Below are 20,739 nucleotides of genomic sequence, written 5' to 3'. Positions count from 1 at the left end.
TAGCATCATTGCCTGTTTTTGGAGTCTGTAGATTGAATTGTCGAGGTTTACTAAACTTAAAAAGCATGCTTGAAAATGCAACAGATTTGTGATGAATACCATCCAAACGTTGATGCACCAAAGTGTTTTAAATGGCTTCACCTACATATGATTTCTGATCAGAAGAGCGCATTAACGTCTCATATGCACACTAAGTATCTAATGCAATTATGTTATATAATTTAAAAACAATAATCACGTTAAAAATCAAAAACGGGTTAGTTTCAAGTTTCTGTGGGCCGATGGTGAACCTTACTGTGGTAGATGTAATTTGTGACCTTGACAAATAATCCCAAAACCCCCAGGAGTGGTGTTGGCTCATTACCACTTCGCAACCATGTTTTCAGTTGCTGATGCTAAAAAAAAAAAAATTAATAAATTACACACAATGAAAATATCTTAATGCATTCCTATATATAGCCATTTTCCATTTTTGGAGATGTTACTGGAGGTATATCATGGAAAGGTGACCTTTTAATTGCTTTTTTTTTTTTTTTTTTACCAATAGTTCTCTGGAGTGCCTGCCCACCCATGAAGTGTTAAATTAGACAACTTGTTGACATGGTGGGGGTAGGGGCATATTTGTGCTTGGCTGTGTGTCCAGCTGTGCCAAATACCTATGTCTGCAGACTAATCGACAAGTTTAATTAAAAACTATTGGTGTAATTAAAATGTAAAGCATTCTCTCTCTCTCTCTCTCTCTCTCTCTCTCTCTCTCTCTCTCTCTCTCTCTCTCTCTCTCTCTCTCTCTCTCTCTCTCTCTCTCTCTCTCTCTCTCTCTCTCTCTCTCTCTCTCTCTCTCTCTCTCTCTCTCTCTCTCTCTCTCTCTCTCTCTCTCTCTCTCTCTCTCTCTCTCTCTCTCTCTCTCTCTCTCTCTCTCTCTCTCTCTCTCTCTCTCTCTCTCTCTCTCTCTCTCTCTCTCTCTCTCTATTTTTTTAATTGCCTCCTAAAATAGGAGCTTGTTATGACAGGAGGAAAAACATCAATAAATAAGACTAAATAGCACTAAACAAACTATATATAGAATTCTTAAAATGAAATGGAATCAAGGGTCAGATGATTAGTTTAAGGATGGTTAAAAGGACACAACTGGTTGGATGACAACATGTCTTTGTTGCAAATGCAGCAATTTCATGGTGCTTTCAAATCATTAGACGAGAATGTGAAGAGCTTCACTGCAATTTGTTTTGTGTTAAATTCTGGAACACCAAAAGTGAGTCATTGTTAGTGATTGCTTTAAAAGGGACCGACTTCAAACATGAAATTGTCAGCAATGTTGCACACTCGGGGTCACGCTCGCAATAAAGGCACAAAAAATGTTGTGAAGACGGCCCTTTGATAACACTTCAACACCCCTACACATCTGTTGCCTTTTATCCCACGACAATTGGAGGTAAAACATCTGCATTGTGGCCTGACAAAGACAGCTGAAAGTGACACAGGTGGACCCTAACTGTATTTTTTCACACTATGGGGTTAAAAAAATGACCACTGGCACTCATGTTCTTTTGAACTAATCATATCCACATGACACAGACTGCATTCATGTTTAAAAGCACGGGGTCACATGAGGTGAGGATGTTTGCAAACGTTTTTAAGTTTGTTTTTTTCGCAAAGCTCATACTATAAAATATAAAAATGAGTTTTGCGGTTCATGCTAGCACGTGTATGTCCAAATGCCACAATATGTCATTACATTCCCACAGTGTCAATTTAGAAAAAAATACAATAATACAATTGTAGAATGTATGTTAGGGAATAATGGGCACACTTGTTCTGCATCAAGATTAGTGAGGACTTTTTGTTCGTTTTGATACTTTAAATGTTGTTCACTTTGCGTTTCCTAGATTAAATAAAATGATTGTTTATTTTCTTCATATTTGTGTTTGCTCTGTCTTTTGGTTAAGGAATTCTGGACACCCTGTTGTAGCAATTCTATTTTGGAAAAATAAAATATGGAAAAGCAAAGTTTTGCAAATCCGTTCTGTGCGTGCAAGACCTACGTGAACTGAACGTAGCGCATATTTGCTCTAGGGACGTTTTTGTGAACGCGCACATTTTGGGTCCATTGAATGGTTTTGAACGGTCATTTACTTTCATTCAAGGATGCCAGGTTTTCTCTTTTTAGACTTCAAAATAAAACCATGGGGACAAGCGGTACATATGATGAATGGATGGATGGTACCTTGCCACCTCATGCAGTCAACCATTTTAATCAAATTGGGGTTCTCATCTATTGGACTAGACTTTCTTTTCTATTTTTTTTTTACTTGGGTTGATGATGGATGGAGGAACGTACCAGTGACAGAAGCCCTTTCAAATTATGAAGATGGATAGATGGATATTGATAATAATATTCTATGACACTTGTTTTTTCCCACAATACTTGAAAGCATCATTGTCTTAAGCCACCAAAACATATGGCCATTAATCCTCCCTCACCATGTGGACAAATAACCCATATCCTGGGGGGTGCAGTACTGGGAGAACGGCAGGTCGGAGACTAGAAACAAACCCAGGAGATCAAAACCTTAAAGCAGACAAGCTGTGATGCAGTGCAAAACCCTAACAACCCTAACAATAATGAATGAATTAGCATTAATAATATTATTAAATATGAAGTAATCTCATCATTATTTATTATTTAAAGGCACAGTTTTTGCCACCACCTATGCATTGTGTTGTGTCAAATTCATTCATTTAAATTAATTTCTTTTTTCTATCCCAATTCGTTATCAAATGTTAAAAAAAAATGTGTTTGACAAATATGGCAATTATATCCTCAGTGACCGACTTCCAGCTACAGTAAGTTGTAATATGACTAAGTCCTCCCATCAGATAAACGTCTTTCAGCACTGCCTGCTGATCGAACCTTGTAAGTGCACCAAAAGAGCCCAATTGCAGCTGCACAAGTCCAGCTGCAATTCTCACACAGATTTTCTCCTACTTCCAGCTGGTGGTCCATGCAATATTTCTGATCATTCAACAAAGTCAGACAAACTCAATAATCACGTTTTGGCACAACCAGAATATGTATATGCATTATTGAGGTAATTTAAAAAATAGATACATAAAAAAACAAGACACTGCCCTGCTCTGATGGCGCTCCTCTTTCTCTAGTAATGAGTAGGTCGCCCCACGCCCCCACTTTCTTTCCTCTCCTCCTGCTCGTCACCCCCTCCAATTCCCCCCAAACTCCCCCTACTATTAAAACAACACGCCAACCTGGTGCAGCCCGGTAAAGGGGCTTTGGGACAGCTGAAACAGCACCAATGATCTCTGCTCTGCGAGGCTTGGATGCTGGGACAGACTATTCTCACACAAATGCCCCAAAAGACAGACGAGCCCTAGAATGATTGCTAGAAGATTTTTTTTCTCACTATTTTGAAAATGAGTGTCAAAGCTGATGGCTGCTTTTTAAAAAGACTTTTAAACCATGCATGAACACGTTGATAGAGAAAAAATAACGTTTTATACGGATCATTTTTGTGTATACTTTTTTACGTTAATGCCGAAATTGATTATTTATACGAGACATGTTGCCATGATATTGACGGACAAGAGGAAATTGGTCTTTTTTGCTTGAGCATCCAAGTCAGAGGAAACGCCACTTCTTTGCTGACGACGGCTGCCTCAAGGTAGGTGGCATCATCATGACTACCAATCATTATTAATTTATTATTTAAATATGATATTTAACCCCGTAAATGTAAATTAGTTATAAATTTGGGTGGTGTGTCACATGTTTCAAGGCGCACTGAAATCAATTACTACTTTTTTCTCCAATTATGTCTTCAAATCTACAAAGCACAATTATTATTTGGCATTTAAATTGCTTGATGCAATGCTGTCTGTGGAAATGTAAACGACTCTTTTCATTCATACAAAACCACACATGGCTAAACCAGTAATTAAAACCAGAGCCCATGCAGCATTTGGTTGCAGAAGTCAGTGGCATGTACGTCATTCATTTCGTAGTGTGCACCAATGGGAAGGCTTCGTTTGAGTCCTGTGTACGTCATTGACGGGGCGCGTAATTCGACCCATTGAGATGATCATTTCATTGAAATCGCATCGGGTTTTATAACTTATTTACTAATGCAGACATAGTTTGTTCCTCTTAAGAGAATTAGTGTAAATCCTAATATATATATATATATATATATATATATATATATATATATAATAACAATTGTGACAAAAACGACAAAAAGGTTAACCGACCATGCACGTCTTTTGCTATCATAGTAATTAAGACCCAATTTAAATCTGCTCATCAGCTCTTAAAATGTCACACTTTATTAACATACATATTTTGTCTAATTATCCCCAGCACACTTTATGTTCACATCAGTAGCAAGCAAACCTAACTGAATGCATATTGTCCCTATATTGTCAGCCCTAAAGGAGTCTGCAGATTAGTGGTACAGAAAGACCTTTCTCATGTAAATTTGTAGTAATGTACTACAGATGTGTGTTTGCAAGCTGTACAAGAAAGGCGGTGCCACAAAGTGTTAGAAGTCTTGTTCACAGGGAAACACTCAGATCATCTGCATTCCAGGATGTGCAGCCTGTGCAGGGTCCTTCATTGCATAGGCCTCAGGGCTCCCAAATTACTACTCAAATTGGAAGGGAGTGCCTTGGATCCCTATCAAACATACATCACCATCCACCTCATCGATTTTGCGTCAAAGCACATTTTCTTTTTAAAGATAAAGTAGCAGAAAGTCAGTGCTTCAGTCAGACAGTAATAGTGAACATTATATGTGAGCAAGGTTGTATCTGAGCTATCCACGACCTCATTATGAGTCACACAGGGAGTACTGACGACACCACTGAGGTCCAACAGTGTACTAAATGACCCAAACCTCGCCAAATACATTGGTGCATTGTAACCTTGTCGTTCCTGCTAATCACCCATAAACTAAACATTTTAAGCTTTAAATGCTGCTATTTATAGTTTCTCTTGTAACTGATTGTGACTGTTATCTCTTGGCCTACGTGATAATACGGGACAGTATAAATAGAATTTTCAACTAAGTCGTCCACAAACAGTTGCTTTACAAGGACATCCTGATAGCAATATATAGGACAACTCTCAGTGAAGCCAACCCTTAAAAAAACAAAAAAAAATTACAAATTCACCCCTCTTTGTCCCCATCTTTATGCCTATGATTTTATTTGTAATTATTTTTTAACACTTGTCTTGTCATAACAAGGATATCCTGCTCAAGACATGACCCAAGGCTGTTGTTGATATGTACACGTGGGCTCACGTGCAGCCTCGCCGTGTCGTCGAGGACACCCAGCAGCGTCTGTTTCCTTGGCAGAATTATTTGCCTCCGGTTAGCAACTTAAGTTAAAAAGACTTGGACAGCTCTCAAGACAAAACAAGGCTGATAGCAACGCTCCACCATGATTAAGCAACAGATGTAGCAGCAGTGGCTAATAACTTGTTAATTTATTTATTTCAACCTGAAGGAGTGAAAAAGAATTCTTAGACAGGGAAACGCTTGTACTGTAATGATTTATTTTATTAGAGCACACTGCAAGCAACCGCCTTATTAACGCACATTTCTGACGGTCTAATAAATCCCAGCTCTATTGTTATGCTGCTGAAGTGCCTATTTACACTATGCAAGTTGCAGTATGAAAATGGCATTCATTCTCAGTTAATCTGCCTGCCAAAACACATAAGCGTCGACCACAGTGCACTTACTCTCGTGCTCCAACTGAAAATAGATTGAGTCAACGCTACCAGTCTTTCTTTCTAACCCCACCCTCTCTTAGGGTCTCCTATCCCTCGCTCGCTAACAAACTCCAAGACACTTTCTCACTTTTTTTTTAACTCTATGTAGCTCACCATTTTTATCCATCTGTCAAACACAATTAAAGTTACCATAGTGTTGACTAAGAATATGTAGCAAACTGTTTAAGAGTACCATTTAGTAATAACATTGAGAATGAATCAGTGCAATCATATATTCTAAACTCCTTTGATGCCATTTGATGTCCTTGATCGGGAAGGGGCAAAATCAGGACAAAAATTGCCCAATTGTCTTTATGAGTGTGCATGGCCGAAAATAGTACAGTGAAATATAACAGAAGTGGACGCAAATTTTGCTGGTTTGACCTTCGTCCACAACTTGGGCACTCTTTCGTCCTTGTCTGTCCGTCTTTCTTCATAATATAATCGTCCATCCGTCCATTTGTCCACGTCATTCTAAAAGGGCTTCTGTCACTGGTACGTGCCTCCGTTCATTTTCAGTCTGTATAAAAAAAGTCATACAGATGAGAAACCCATCTGTTGGCTGCCAAAGAGCTCACATCCATTCATTTTTGTTTGCAAACTGAAAACACGGCCAAAAAAAAGTTTTAGATGGTTTACTTTACCTAGGATTCCACTCTGCATTAATCCAAATCGGCTATTGTTTGTCCACCAAATGGGGGTCTGATCATCCCGGACTGTCCTGTCCCTGGGATGAAATGCTTAAAGACCATCCTCAAGTAGTCATGCAGATTGATTTAACCAAACGTCACAAATATGTGTATTCTGTACTGTACTTTATTTATTCACTAACAATAATTGTTAAGATTTCTCCATGTTATTCAGCCGTGCTTTGATTTGAGGTAGGGTGCAGTTTGGGGACACTTTGGACTTTCCAATGCACCGGGCAAGACAGAACTGGGTATGAGTACGATAGTTTGCAGAAAGTTTTGTTCTTGGCAGAGGTGTGACTCCTGAGTGTTGCAAGAACAATGATGTATAGTTTCTGCGTCATCTTTTATTCCAGTCCCCCAAAAGACATACTTCCAGCAATATGCAAAGGTCTCATTTACCGTAGAGTGCAACAGAAAAAAGTAGAGAAACTACAGTCGATAAGGTTGATTCCCTCATTGCTCTTCTGCATCGTTTTCTGCTCAGCATGATGTTACTCTCCAACATCCTCCATCTACTACCAAGAGGCCCATTTCTGCATTTAATGCCTTTAAAATACTTCCTCCAGCACAGTGTGTATGGACATATGCACACATATGTAAGCCTACACGCCCACGCGTGCACACACACAGACACACGCACAAACGCACACGCAAATACGCTCACACAAACACATCGCAAATTCTGGCAAAATGCACCATTGAATATCAGCCATAACCGTTAGAGGTATCTTTTTTTTCCCACAGACATCTTTTGAGATGGATGTGCAGACGTGGGGGACTTTTTGACATTACAGTAAAGTCTTGACATGAAGCAGGGAGTTATGCTTCGGAAAAAAACACTTGGTAATCGATCTAAACAAATTTTCCTGAGCGCTAATGACACACAATGTGGACTCACTCCATTTCTATACAGTATAAAAATCCAAAAGGCCGTGAATCCTCTGCCAACAGGGATTTCACCATGTCTTCCTGTGTGCACATGTATATGGTCTTCCACATTGACATTCTTGACACTTTACTCTTACATAACATTTGTTGGAGTTATCACAGTATGTGTTGTTCAAGTAATGCTACATCACTGCATACCGGGACTTTCCAAGGTGATTCTAGATGTTTCTTTTCAAACCTCACACTTAAATACAAGCCGTTCTGCTCTACTTTGTTAGTTTTTAAGCCTAACTGTATGAATTAATCACACATTTTTATGTTTGTCAGTTTAGTAAGGTTTATAAGAGTGCTCTTTGTGTCTAAGGTTCTGAATATTAATACCGCTGCTATCCGGAATTTTACCCGTGCCATCAACTATAGACCAATCTTAAATGTACTATTCCTTGGAAAAATTTGAGAAAAACTTGTATACCAACAACTATACAAGCATCTGGTAAAAGATAAATCAATTGATATGTCTCAGTCTCATTTTGGAATCCACCACAGTGGAGAAACCCTTCTTATCCGGGTTGTCATTGATCTTAAAATGAATTCAGACAATGGTAAAGTTTGAAGACATATACGATGTAGTCCTCAGAAGGACTGCTCTAAACCGTTTTTCTTCCTATCTCAACAATAGCTCATTTTCAGCTTACCTTCGTAACCACAAATCATGGTTTCCCTCCTATCTCATCAATAGATCATTTTCAGTTTGCCTTAGTGACCACAAATCAGACCATGTAGTCTTCCCGTGTGGTGTTCCTCAGAGATCCATTCTTGGCCTTCTCCTGTTCAATTTACACATCCCCACTTGGTTATGTTACGCAACGGCCAGTCTCTCTGTCTTACACTGGATGACACGGAATATTCTCCAAATCAATAAGGTCAAAACTGAAAACGTTGTTTATAGCCTCAAAGGCTCTGAAGGATTGGGTTGCATTGCTGTTGATTTCTTGTGCTGTTAAAACCAGAAAGCACATCAGAAACATTTTTGACGAGAATCTTGACTCTTAAAAAAATATTTCCTGTATTTCCAAGACTGTGTTTTAAAATTCAAGGCACATTTCTGAAATTGGATCACTTTGATCTGCAGCCCTGTATTCGACTTTTTCTACCCATGTTTTTGAGCTTTTTAGTTATCTCAGAGATAGGAGAATTCACCTCATAGTTCAGACAACTATCGTTGGACTCGAGGTCTTCTATTATCCCAAAAGATTCACAACGTCCTGAGTTCAGATCAGCAGCAATGGAGATACCGGATGGTGGATCATAATTTCCTCAAAGTTATCTGGAAGTTGTTCTTTCTCATCCAAACCTCTCTACCATGAAAAAGTGTTGGCTCGGGGTGTGGCACTTGAACTTTTAAACTGCAATTTAACGTTCAATTCATGTTTGGACACGCTTCATCACTCAGTCAGCCAGATATGTCACATTTTTGTTTATGGCCCAGTCGATAAGTAACATTCTATATACATTTCAGGGTTGGCACGGTGGCCATCTACTTACCACGTACAGTTGTGTCCTACAATTGGCCAGCGACTAATCGAGGGTGTACCTCGCTTTACAAACCCGCATCCTAGCAAGAATAAGCAGTATAAAAACTTGATGCATACATTTGATGAGACCTTTCTGATCATGTAGGAAAGCTGTGTCAATAGATTCTCTTTGTAAACGCCATGAAATTGAGCAAAGGAATGTTATCCCAACCCTTATTGGCATTTGTTTAAGAAGAAAAGCAGGAAAACACAATAAATAGAATGTTATATCAAAACACTGAAGCGATATGTGTTAAGGCTTTAAAAAGTTCAAAGTAACTCGCATGAGCATACCATCATGCTTATGCTAAATAAAATGGATAAAAGTTTTTGTCTCATTGGAATTCACTGCTTGATGTTTTCGCCCGCTTAGCAGGTATTCAAAGCCTCACTATGTCCCCAGTGACCAATATGCAAACGTCAAGGCTGCTGCTTCTCCAAACACACCCATCTGTCATTATGTTGCTTGGCTGGGAAATCTCAGGAGAATAGACATTGTTATCATTTTAAATATCCAGCACAGTCTTCTCTAGCCCACTTTTAACATTCATTCACTTATTCATGTTTTTCATTCATCTCAAACTCAAACCAATATGAAATTTGCTCTACTATGACCTTGTGTGAACTGGAGCCAAAGGGCGTTTACTCAATAAGTGACATCAGAATGACATGGCTAATACGTCCATTACATTTTCAAGTGCCGAATTTAAAAAACAAGCATGAAGTTGTGATGATTTCATCGACAAGTATTAATGACCACTTCAATTTGCATATTTTTATCCTGTATGATGGAGAGCCACATTGTGACATTCTCTTCATGTATTGACGCACTCTTACTTTATGTCAAAGCATATTGACCCAAGTTTAGAGAAACTGCAACGACTTTTTGTCCGGAACTCTAAAGACTTTCTGTCTGCTGTTAGCGTTAACTTTCACACTGGCCAACTGGTGATCTGACCTTTGGTCTGCTGGATTGGACTAAAAAGGACTTTTGGCATGCTACAAAGGGAAAAAGCCTCCTTACAAGTTGCAAGTTTGAAGAGTGTCATCCTCGCCATAATAGTGAATTCACACATATCCTAAAAGTTTGACACTTTGCAGTTTGCCACCCTATTTACAGCAACAAATTGTAAATGTCTCTGGTAACAAAATGGAATTTAACACCTTATTTTCCAAAGAAAATCATCAACAGACATTTCATGTACCATATGGAGTGCTAATGGTAAATAAACAAGAAAGACTGAAGGCAACAACATGTTTTGACCATGGATGTTTGCAAGCTGTCCACGGATTTGTGATGGCTTTAATCAGGATCTCCTGGAGTTCAAAAACAAACTGAGGAGGGGAACTGGAACACCAAGGTGTGAATGTGTCTTTGTCAGGGTGAGAGTTCATGGTGGCATAAGAAGAATACATTTGTTTCCTGATTGATTCTAGTCATTGTGGCTTTTGTCCTCTTATGTGTATTTAAAAAAAAACTATTTTGATGAATGTTTTATTGGTCTACGCGAGCGGCTTGTTTCATTGAAAGTTGATCCAAAAGAAAAGGGCAAAGCGATTTATTCTGTTCCAATTGTCTAATAAAACATTGTACACGAACAATAGAAGCGAACACACAAATGTTGAAGTTGATTCAGGTTGATTTGTGTATATTTACATAAAGGTAGAATTTGCTCAGTTCTAATGAGCTTTTGTGTGCTTTTGTCTTAAGCATGCATCAATAGAGTGTGTGTATAAAAAAGGTCTTGTATAAGAGAGTCTGACATTAATAGCCTCGACACTTGCCAGAGAAGGCCTGTTACACTGCTTGGGGCCTTTTCATCTAATAATGAAATGAACAGGGCATTATTTTAGGGCCAAAAGCTTTTTTGGACTTGGTTGCTGGTTATCTGCATTCTCACTCCTTTTTTAGTGTCCAACAGCACACTTAAAAGGTTAGGGGCTTGTTGTATTTTCTTTCCCTGTCAATCAGCATTGGACTTAGCTCTTTTGTCTCCGTCATTTTATTCCTTCTTTTATCTTTCTTCGGTAGTGTGTGAAGAACTCCAAATGCCCCATACTGCACATCTTTGGGTGGTCTACTTTGGTAATTCTACTGGTCAGCTGAATAACTTTGTTGTCGGTCCAGTACACGATATATTTTTGTGAGATGCTGCCATCATAAATATTGTGATATTGTCCATTATGATTATATGTTCTGGAAGAAAAAAAAAAGAAAAGATGGTTAACAAATTCCAGTTTCTTAGAAAGTACTATGATTTAATTCTAAACAGTGACTGTCAAAGGTCACAAATAGTAAATACAAGGGTCAGACTTATGCGGTCACATTTCTTCTCCCACATGAAAGTCAGATTATAGATCTTGCTTTGTAGGGCAAAGTCATGCTACAACAACAACAAAAAGCCTTCTTAAAAAAAACTTGGTAATTAAGACAATGTAGCCCAATATGATTAATTCATTCGGATGTGTGTTACAAATATTGCCCATACAATTCACGTATTTTCTTCACAAACCAAATAAAACATAAAAGTATAAACATGCGGACAATATAGCCAAATTTGAGCATTTAACTTCATTATGGAAGGATAATGCAAAATAGATGATGATAATGATAAAAAAAATAAAATAATAATGATTGTCATCATCAGAGGGAGCTCATGCAAGTCAATCCAAACGCCTGGAACTCTGCCCGGGCGTGGTGCCCGGGCTGCCTTCGGTACCAGGGGTGGCCTCGGCAGCTCCAGGGGTGGCTTTCAAAAGAGTCGAGCAGACCTCCTGGAGCTCTGCCCGGGCGTCGTTCAATGGCTGCCCTCTCAGTCACCAAATATCATCACACAGTATAACACACATTTCTGTCCTCGTCACAGGGCCTTGACATCTCCAAAATCGGTTCAAATGTTATAAATCGGTAGGCGTTTACCCACTTTTGTGAAATAGATGCCATGCAAGTATTTGGCTTTATACACTACACAGTAGATATAATAGTTTCTTTGCAAGTGATAGAAGAGACTGAGCACATATGCAGCAGCAGAAAACCCTAAAGCGCTTGTCCTTTTCTTCCCACGGAGATATAAACAGATGACATCACAGGGTGGTCCGCACTGTGCTGAGCCACGCTGAGTGGGTCTCCGCTGATCTGCCAAACAGATGGAAGTAGCAACATAATGACTGCTGGAAAGAAGGCTGCGAGCGGAGCAATTTCATACAAGTCCGACATTCATAGTTGAGACCAATGAAAAGAGATTTGTCTTTACTAGTACCTACATAAAACACAATTACTTTGAATGGCAAACTCCCGTAAATCAGATATTTATGTATTGGAAGTTTGGCTTGTCATTGATGAAAAGTGGAGAAAAAAAAACCTTAAATAAGACTTGGAACCTAAACGTTTCACATTTGTTGTTAAAAGTAGGTCAGGAGGTTCTGTCATGTGTACACAACAGTGGAGTTGGAACAATTGCTGACATTCAACTGTCTAGATTGTTTGGTTAATATATCCATCATATTAACTTGTTTCCACATTTTAAAAACATGCATCTTGGGTTAATTTAAAAGTCTAAATTGTCTGTGAGATGAAATGTGAATAGGAATGTTTGTGTTCCTAATACCTCACAATTTTTAGACTCCTGATAAACTTTAATCCCATCGCTTGATTGACATACGGATAAACCTATTGGGAGGCAATCACAGTGAATCCCCCCCCCCCCCCCCCCCCATAGCACATAGACACCAAAGCTAAGAAGCTATGAGCATAAAAAATGAGTGGGGTTGCTGAACCAAGTAAGAAGAAGCCAAACCATATCACTATCATACAGAAAGGGAGCTGGACTTTACCTCATTGACTGGGTTGACATTCCCTTTAGCACAGCACCATCTAGTGGATGCAGACCGCAACCCTAGTCAACTCCAGTTTGATGCAGGATCTTCTATTCTATGTGCCTTTTAATCTGGTGCATCCTATATATGAAATCATTTCTAAAATAAATTCAATAGAGGTGCGTTTTATAATCCAGTGTGCCTTATAGTACAGAAAATACGGTAGTATTTTCCTAGTCTTGTCTTTACGTGAATTAGCAGCCTGTTACAAAAGCAAAACTTCTTTCATCATTTAATATTCATTGTATATCATGCTAACCTGTTTTGGTCTGTCTTTGATATTTTGGGCATTGGCATATTTTAAAGGAGCGCTTTAATGTCCTTTCCAGCTACCAGTTTGGAACATCTGATCACGAGATTACAATCTCAGTATCCCAACCATAAGCGTCTATGTCCCCAGTGCCCTCAAACTGAAGTTTTCACGGACCTCCCATGTACTAACAGCTCCACACAACGTGCAAGAGGAAATGCATGTCTGCAAATCTTGTATGCTAAACGCCACTTTTAAGGAATTTCTTGTATATTTTACCCCAAAAATATTGTATTTAGTATTTTTTTTAATTGTATTTTTACTATTTCAATCATTGTTTTTATATAATAAATTGTCTGCACTCCATTAAACATATATAAACCTGAATCTGAATATTTCCACCACTGTCATTAATTACTTTCCATTTCCCCCCCCCAACCCAGATGAGTGGTCAACGAGCCCTCACCTATCTGCGGATATTTGGGACCACAATGTTTGGTGTTTCCCTCCTGGTGGGCATCTCCACAGCATACATCATGGGCTACCAGTTCTTCACCACTGCCCACAATCATCTGTCTTTTGGACTGTACGGGGCCATCTTGGTTGTCCATCTCCTTATCCAGAGCATCTTTGCACTCTTAGAACACCGAAATATGAAGCGGTCCTTAGAGACGCCAATTAAACTGAATAAATCTTTAGCCCTATGCATTGCAGCATATCAAGAGGATCCGAACTACCTGAGGAAATGCCTGGTGTCAGTAAAGAGGTTGACGTACCCTGGAATCAAAGTCATCTTGGTGGTCGATGGAAACTCAGAGGATGACTTGTATATGATGGAAATTTTCAAAGAAATCATGGGATGGGACAAAGTTGCCACATATGTGTGGCGGAGTAACTTTCACAGCAGGGGGCCAGAGGAGACAGATGAGAGCTACGCTGAGAGCCTTCAGCAAGTCTCTAGACTGGTCTTAAACAACAAGTGTGTGTGTGTCATGCAGAAATGGGGAGGCAAGAGAGAAGTCATGTACACAGCCTTTAAAGCGCTTGGAAGGAGCGTTGACTATGTACAGGTGAGAATGTAAGTTGTGTGAAGTATGGCTGTACGACTGGTGTCTCGGGAGCCGTATAAAAGTCAATAGTCCAAAATAACATGAATCGCTGAAAAAGCATTTGATAAACTGAGTAATGCATTGTAATGAAGCCAGCAATCCGAATACTCACTAAGGAACGACATGTATAAGATATGTGAACCCTAAACACGGTTCAGGTTGTAAAATGACAATTTAAAGAAGGAAATTGACGCATCTAAATACAAATAATAAATTATTGTTATCAGTATTATTATTGTTATTATTTTATTACTATTATTATTATTTACAACTTTCTGGAGAAACGAGTCATTGACACTAATTAATTACTCATTTTTGATCCGCAAACTTCACAGAAGCCACATCTTGAGTCAAGTGGAAAAAAAAGCAGAGCAAAATATTTTATGCATTTTTAGCCATTTGTCGAGTGGTAAAATAAAGTCAAACACATTGTAACAGACATGTTTGTATAGCAAATAGTCTTTGCTCACCCAGGTTTAATAGATTGCAGCTTGAATAAATGATGAGGATTTGTGAAATCCCAGTCCTCATATGGATGTGGTTTTCTGCCTCTCATATTTTTTCAATCCACCACACAGATTCGAAAAACAAATACACAATGAAAGCACTCACTGGGATCGACAGTAAGCTACAATTTACTTCTCGGCGCTAACAAAATGATGACACACAACACAACATTACAGCTATTGTCGTTCTGACTCAGCATGTTTTAACAGACAATAAACAGCATTTACTCCCGTCCCTGGTTCACGGTTAATTCTCCGTCTTGGCAGGAGTTTTAGCGAATGTTGGACTTTCGGGCCATCATAGAACCAAAGAAAAACAATGTACAAAAGTTGTTCATCTGCGTTTTGCACGGATAATGTATTATGTTTTTTTGTATGTGTGTTTTTAACCCAGGTGTGTGACTCTGACACTATGCTGGATCCAGCATCATCAGTGGAGATGGTAAAGGTTCTTGAAGAAGACCCAATGGTGGGTGGTGTCGGAGGTGATGTGCAGGTAAGGTAACCGAACTACAGTTTTCCTTTCTACCAATTATCTTTTGACGATATTTTCATACCTCTTGTTTCCTCTTGTGTTGCTCATACATCTCTGCCTAGATTCTAAACAAATATGAGTCGTGGATCTCCTTCCTGAGTAGCGTCCGGTACTGGATGGCTTTCAACATTGAGCGGGCTTGCCAGTCTTACTTTGGCTGTGTACAATGTATCAGCGGACCATTAGGAATGTATCGAAACTCACTCCTGCACGAGTTCCTTGAGGACTGGTACAATCAGACCTTCATGGGATCCCACTGCAGTTTTGGGGATGACCGCCACCTCACAAACAGAGTTCTGAGTCTTGGGTATGCAACCAAATACACTGCACGGTCCAAGTGCCTAACAGAGACACCGATCACATACTTGCGGTGGCTAAATCAACAGACTAGGTGGAGTAAGTCCTATTTCCGGGAATGGCTCTACAATTCCATGTGGTTCCACAAACATCATCTTTGGATGACCTATGAGGCTGTGATTACTGGGTTCTTCCCATTCTTTCTCATTGCCACCGCCATCCAACTCTTCTACCAAGGAAGACTTTGGAATATTTTATTGTTTCTTCTTATTGTCCAGGCAGTGGCACTGATCAAATCGACATTCGCCAGCTGCCTCAGAGGCAACATTGTGATGGTGTTTATGTCCTTTTATTCTGTACTGTACATGTCAAGCCTGTTGCCAGCCAAAATGTTTGCAATAGCAACAATCAACAAATCTGGATGGGGCACCTCTGGGAGGAAAACAATCGTGGTGAACTTCATTGGTCTCATTCCAATATCAGTTTGGTTCACCATCCTCTTCATTGGGTTCATATACACTACAATCCTGCAGACTAAAAAAACCTTTCCTGAATCAGAAATCCTCATTCTGATCATTGGGGCGGTCGTCTATGCTAGTTATTGGGTGATACTGCTGACTTTGTATGCAGTGCTCATAAACAAGTGCGGTAAAAGGAAGAAGGAAACACACTACGATATGGTACTGGACGTTTGACTTTGCCTTCAGTATGTACCACTCAATGCCTTAAGGGACATTCTGATAAGATGCGCATCTCTGGAGTTTGTGTTGAGTTAAACTGCAATGGGCTGAACCAAAAATCTCAAACTTGAATGACAACAATACAAAATTGACTGTCGCCATGCATTCGGTAGCACCACACCGTTCATAATTATTGGACAACACTATAATTGATCGTGCCTATTTATATGTTCAATAACAACTTGTATAGGTTTGCAATCAGTGCACAAGATGACCCAGTATGACAAGAGGAAGCATTTTCAGTAAGCGTGTATGGCTTTGAATGGATAGCTACCTCTTACACTTGTCATATCTCATCCAAAGAAACTGTCGATACTGCTCATTAAGGTTTTTCCTAACCATTAGGAACTCCAGAGGATAACTATGCAAGACTTTGTTTACCTCAGGGGTGTCAAACTCAAAATAAACTGACGAATCACTCGTCTCCAAATCAGACAAGTAAAAACGGGTCAAATATTTTTAAAAAAATATATTAAAAGTGAAGACAATTTGCAATTCTAATAATGACACACGAATTTGATGCACAATTTGTCTTCGCCGGCCACATAATGAGTTTCGGCCCTGAGTTTGACACCTGTGGTTTACCTTAACTGAAAAAGTGAAATAACAAAGTACCAATCAGCATCTGGCAGGTTGCTTTCTACAATTAGCATTGAACTTATCTTTGGCAATGTAAACAGAACTTATTGCTATCATTTGTGAGCAGCTATTGTCAAACAAAATAATATTTCGAATGGTGTGTGTGGAACTGTTTTTGTCATCCATTTCTACATTGTTGTTTCAGAGGCTCTATATTGCTGTACCTTGATGGTATCTTTTAAATATGAAAGGCTGCAAAACAACAATGAAATGGAATGCTGCTTTCTTTTATTGATTTCAAGTCATATGAGGACAATCCTGTGAGAAATTCTGAAAAAAAAACTAATAATGTTCATCAAAAATCTCTTGAAAAAAACGTGTGCATGCTAGTTATCATTTGTTTGTTAAATGAACCCCCCAAAAATATTCTCTACAAATGACTCACGTAGAAGTAGCAATGGGAATTGATAAGAATTTAGTGGTTCCATTTTTGATACTGCTTAACAATCTGATTCCGTATCCATTCTCTTATCAATTCTCATTGGGCGAGGGAATGAAATAATACAAACCATCTATATCATTGGTCACCCCATGCCTGCCGAATCCCGAAAATTTGGTTCTGCACGAGTTATTCAGTTAGGGTTAACCCCCTGCCGTGGATTACAAGCGTCCAACGCAATATCGCTGGTTAATAATAATAATAATAATAATATTAGAAGAAGAGAATTCTATAAGATATATCACAACAATCTTTCTATTCCTACTTACAAGTATTGTTGAGAAACCCATATGACTTGAATTCAGTATTTTTCTGTAAGTTTACAAAGTGAAGAATCTCAAACTGATCATTGATTGGTAGGTATAATTTCCACCAAATCAAGTGAAAATGTGACCAGAAGAGAGACTGTGTATCATTGCTGCTGTGACAATCTTATCTTTTTCCAGAAACAATGAATTGTGTTTTAAAATGATTTTATATTGACAGTGGGTTAAACACTATATTGTTGCTTTAGACCAGGGGTGTCAAACTTATTCTTGTTTGTTCGGGGGCTGCATCATAGTTTCCTTCTGAGGGCCATTATGATGGTCAACCCCAATAAATGTATTAATGTTTCATATACAGTATAGGCTACACGACAGACTGATAAAGAAATAGTTTTGAAATCAGAGAGTAGTAAAACTGTTCAAATTTTAAAAAAGATGAATGGTAATAGAAATTGCCTCTATTTTTTTAGACAATTTGCAATTTTTGCATTGACACATAAAATCGATGCACGATCTGTTTTTGCGTGACAAATATAATGACACTGAGGGCCAAATTTGGTCCGCGGGCCAGAGTTTGACACCCCTGCTTTAGACCTTTAAATTTCATGAAAATCACCAAGAAAACAACCTTTTCTAATCTAATGATGTTGTGAATCATGCCTTCATGCCCTTGTTCCCTTCCTTTCATCATGTGACCTTTCGTTAAAAGTGTCCACTCCAGGATGGTATTAAATCTTTTATTAGTAATAGATTGAGCGTGTGTTGGTTCTGGGATTCAGTGGGCAGTGGTGTGGGATCAAACAAATGACAACCGTAACCAAAGTACCTAACGTGAATAACTGATGAAATTAAAGTGAATAAGGGCACTTGCATGAAGGGAAACAGAATTCCGGAATGAAATGTTTGCTGTAGTAAAGCCAGATGAAGTTTGAGTTGAACTCTTATGCACTTTTACAGTATGTCTCTCCCATCGTCCTTTGTAATGGCATAATCGAGATGAAATACCTCAGTGGTTTTCCATGCAGGATGCCATTCATAGATTAATGCATTTAAAAGGGTTTATGTAATTTATGATCTGTTTTTTTAAATATAAAAGTGGCCTTTTTTATATGGAGTTTAAAGATAGATTACTCTGCCTTGTTGGTCTTTTGCTGTACCTGTTGACTTGTTTTTTTTGCCCTGTATTTCTGTGCATTTTGTATTTAGTGTATATATAAAGCATATACTACCACTCAAAGGTTTTGATACATTTTCTAATGAGAAACTGTCCTAGTCCTTTTGACCAGTATTGTATATGCATTTTTTTTTTAATTACATTTTATGCTTTCTATTCATGTTTTGTAAAAGAATATCTATTTTGTGCTTTCAACTGTTCCGGCATTGACTTGTTTATCTGACCAAACAATGTGAAAATATGAGCTGGGGATTTTGTCTGCAATAACAGCAATACAAATGCAATTTGGAGGGGTAAGTTATTGATTTCATGAGAGATGATGAACCTGTGATTGTGTATAAAATCTTCATATTTATATTACAGCATTATGTTCCATGTTAAATGTGCTTAGTAGTAAGGTTGAGAAGGTACAACACAAAATGAGAGAATCATTTTAGATTGTATATTTTATGTTGAATTTTTACACTTATTTCTATTAAACGGTTAGACAGTGACGGTTTGAAGGCTTCCACGAGACAAAACATAACACTGATCAACAGCAAATGATAATCAGAGATGGCTTTATTTGTCCTAAACATATTTTGACGCTGATTTAAAAAAAATCTATTTTTTTCTAGCACATCAGGTTCTTTGGGGATAACCTAACCCGTCGATTCAACCATTTTCTGAACTGCTTTTCTTCATGAGGGTTAGGGTGAACCGAACCCTTAAATCATAAATATTCTTAAATATATTATTATTATTATTATTATTATTATTATTATTATTATTAAAACCTAATGTGCTCGAGAAAAATGATTCCGAATCAAAGCAAAAAAAAAATCTAGAATAGTTTCCTTTCATCACTGATTAAAAAGAAATGTTGACCGGTGCAATTAGACGAATTTGTTGGCATCAGTGAAATTATGTGATTTATTTATGCTTACGTCAGTGACAAATTTGGTGAATGCTCTGTTAAGCCAGTGCAGACAGAAACATGTCAACAAAGTAAGAAAAAAAAAAAGCATTTGCAGGTTAATTTCAGTACAAAAATTATGTTGTAAGGTGAATAATTCTTTATGGAACAAAAAAGAAATACACATTATTTTTACAATTAGAAGGTTTGGTGTTATTCCAACTAAACACAAGTTCATTTTCATGCCTGACTAGTCATGGGCAGGTGTTATTTACTAAGCACTTTTTTGTTGTGCCAAATAAAACATTATGATTCAATGTGCTGCTGTTTTGGTTATTTATTATTGATTCCTTACTTAGCCTTTTGATCTAACAAATCCATCAAAGTAATTCAACTTTAGCTGAACACTGCAGTTTTTGTAAAACAGACTCAATAATAGTGTCATGAAAACGGATGGAGCAGGGCAACCAAATGCAGCTTGGACCAGGGTTTATTGAAGGGAACTCAAAAGGCAAACAGACATGACTTAACAAAACAACAACCTGACTGACCTGGACGCGAAACAAGAAGACAGCAGGACATGACGACAGCAAGACAGTACAACATCAATGATCCGAGCCGGAGCGAGGGGCAGACAGGACTTAAATACACGACAGGTAACAAGAAGCAGGTTAGAATGATCACACTAATCATGGGCACACAGGAGGGGAGGGGCGAGCACACAGACAGAAACCATGACAACAGACACGTAGTAAAACGGCTGGGGACGAGACGTGACATATAATGTGTTTGGAATTTTTGCAGGGTAAATAAAACCACAATATTATCAAGATATTCTAGACTGAAATGTCCTGCCCGGTGTCTAAAAGTTTGGGAAATATTGTCAGTGGCCACTGCAATTTAAGTAACGACTCCCACTCTCCATCGGCATAGCGATTCACATAGGAATGATTAACAAAAAAAAATCAAAGGGGATGTATTCATTTATGAAGAAAGTTATAGTTAAAATATACTTAGAGATATACTAGAAATACAATTTAGAAAGATTTACTGTACAATAACTCTTTATAA

General features: G+C 38.3%; 1 protein-coding gene and 1 long non-coding RNA gene across 2 annotated transcripts; one reads left to right on the top strand and one right to left on the bottom strand.

Moving 5' to 3' along the window:
- The first annotated feature begins 3,289 nt into the window (after positions 1–3,289).
- has2 (hyaluronan synthase 2) lies at positions 3,290–19,985 on the top strand. The gene is made up of 4 exons (XM_061289965.1): positions 3,290–3,677; positions 13,512–14,138; positions 15,078–15,179; positions 15,281–19,985. Exons 2-4 carry the CDS (start codon positions 13,512–13,514, stop codon positions 16,208–16,210), a joined length of 1,659 nt encoding a protein of 552 aa, XP_061145949.1. The 5' UTR covers positions 3,290–3,677; the 3' UTR covers positions 16,211–19,985.
- Positions 11,181–14,842, bottom strand: LOC133161551 (uncharacterized). Its single transcript, XR_009716086.1, has 2 exons — positions 14,648–14,842; positions 11,181–12,078 (listed from the first exon to the last, which is right to left on the bottom strand). It is a non-coding gene; the product is annotated as an uncharacterized LOC133161551 (long non-coding RNA).
- Positions 19,986–20,739: the final 754 nt, after the last annotated feature.

Source organism: Syngnathus typhle, linkage group LG10, assembly GCF_033458585.1.
Source record: "Syngnathus typhle isolate RoL2023-S1 ecotype Sweden linkage group LG10, RoL_Styp_1.0, whole genome shotgun sequence".
NCBI classification, from domain to species: domain Eukaryota; kingdom Metazoa; phylum Chordata; class Actinopteri; order Syngnathiformes; family Syngnathidae; genus Syngnathus; species Syngnathus typhle.
This window is presented reverse-complemented; position numbering and strand designations above follow the sequence as displayed.

Excerpts from the sequence above, each read along its gene's own strand:
- has2 (XM_061289965.1), top strand. The coding sequence starts at position 13,512 with ATGAGTGGTCAACGAGCCCTCACCTATCTGCGGATATTTGGGACCACA. Across the intron at positions 14,139-15,077 it reads GGAGCGTTGACTATGTACAG|GTGTGTGACTCTGACACTAT; the intron begins GTGAGAATGTAA and ends TTTTTAACCCAG. Across the intron at positions 15,180-15,280 it reads GTGTCGGAGGTGATGTGCAG|ATTCTAAACAAATATGAGTC; the intron begins GTAAGGTAACCG and ends ATCTCTGCCTAG.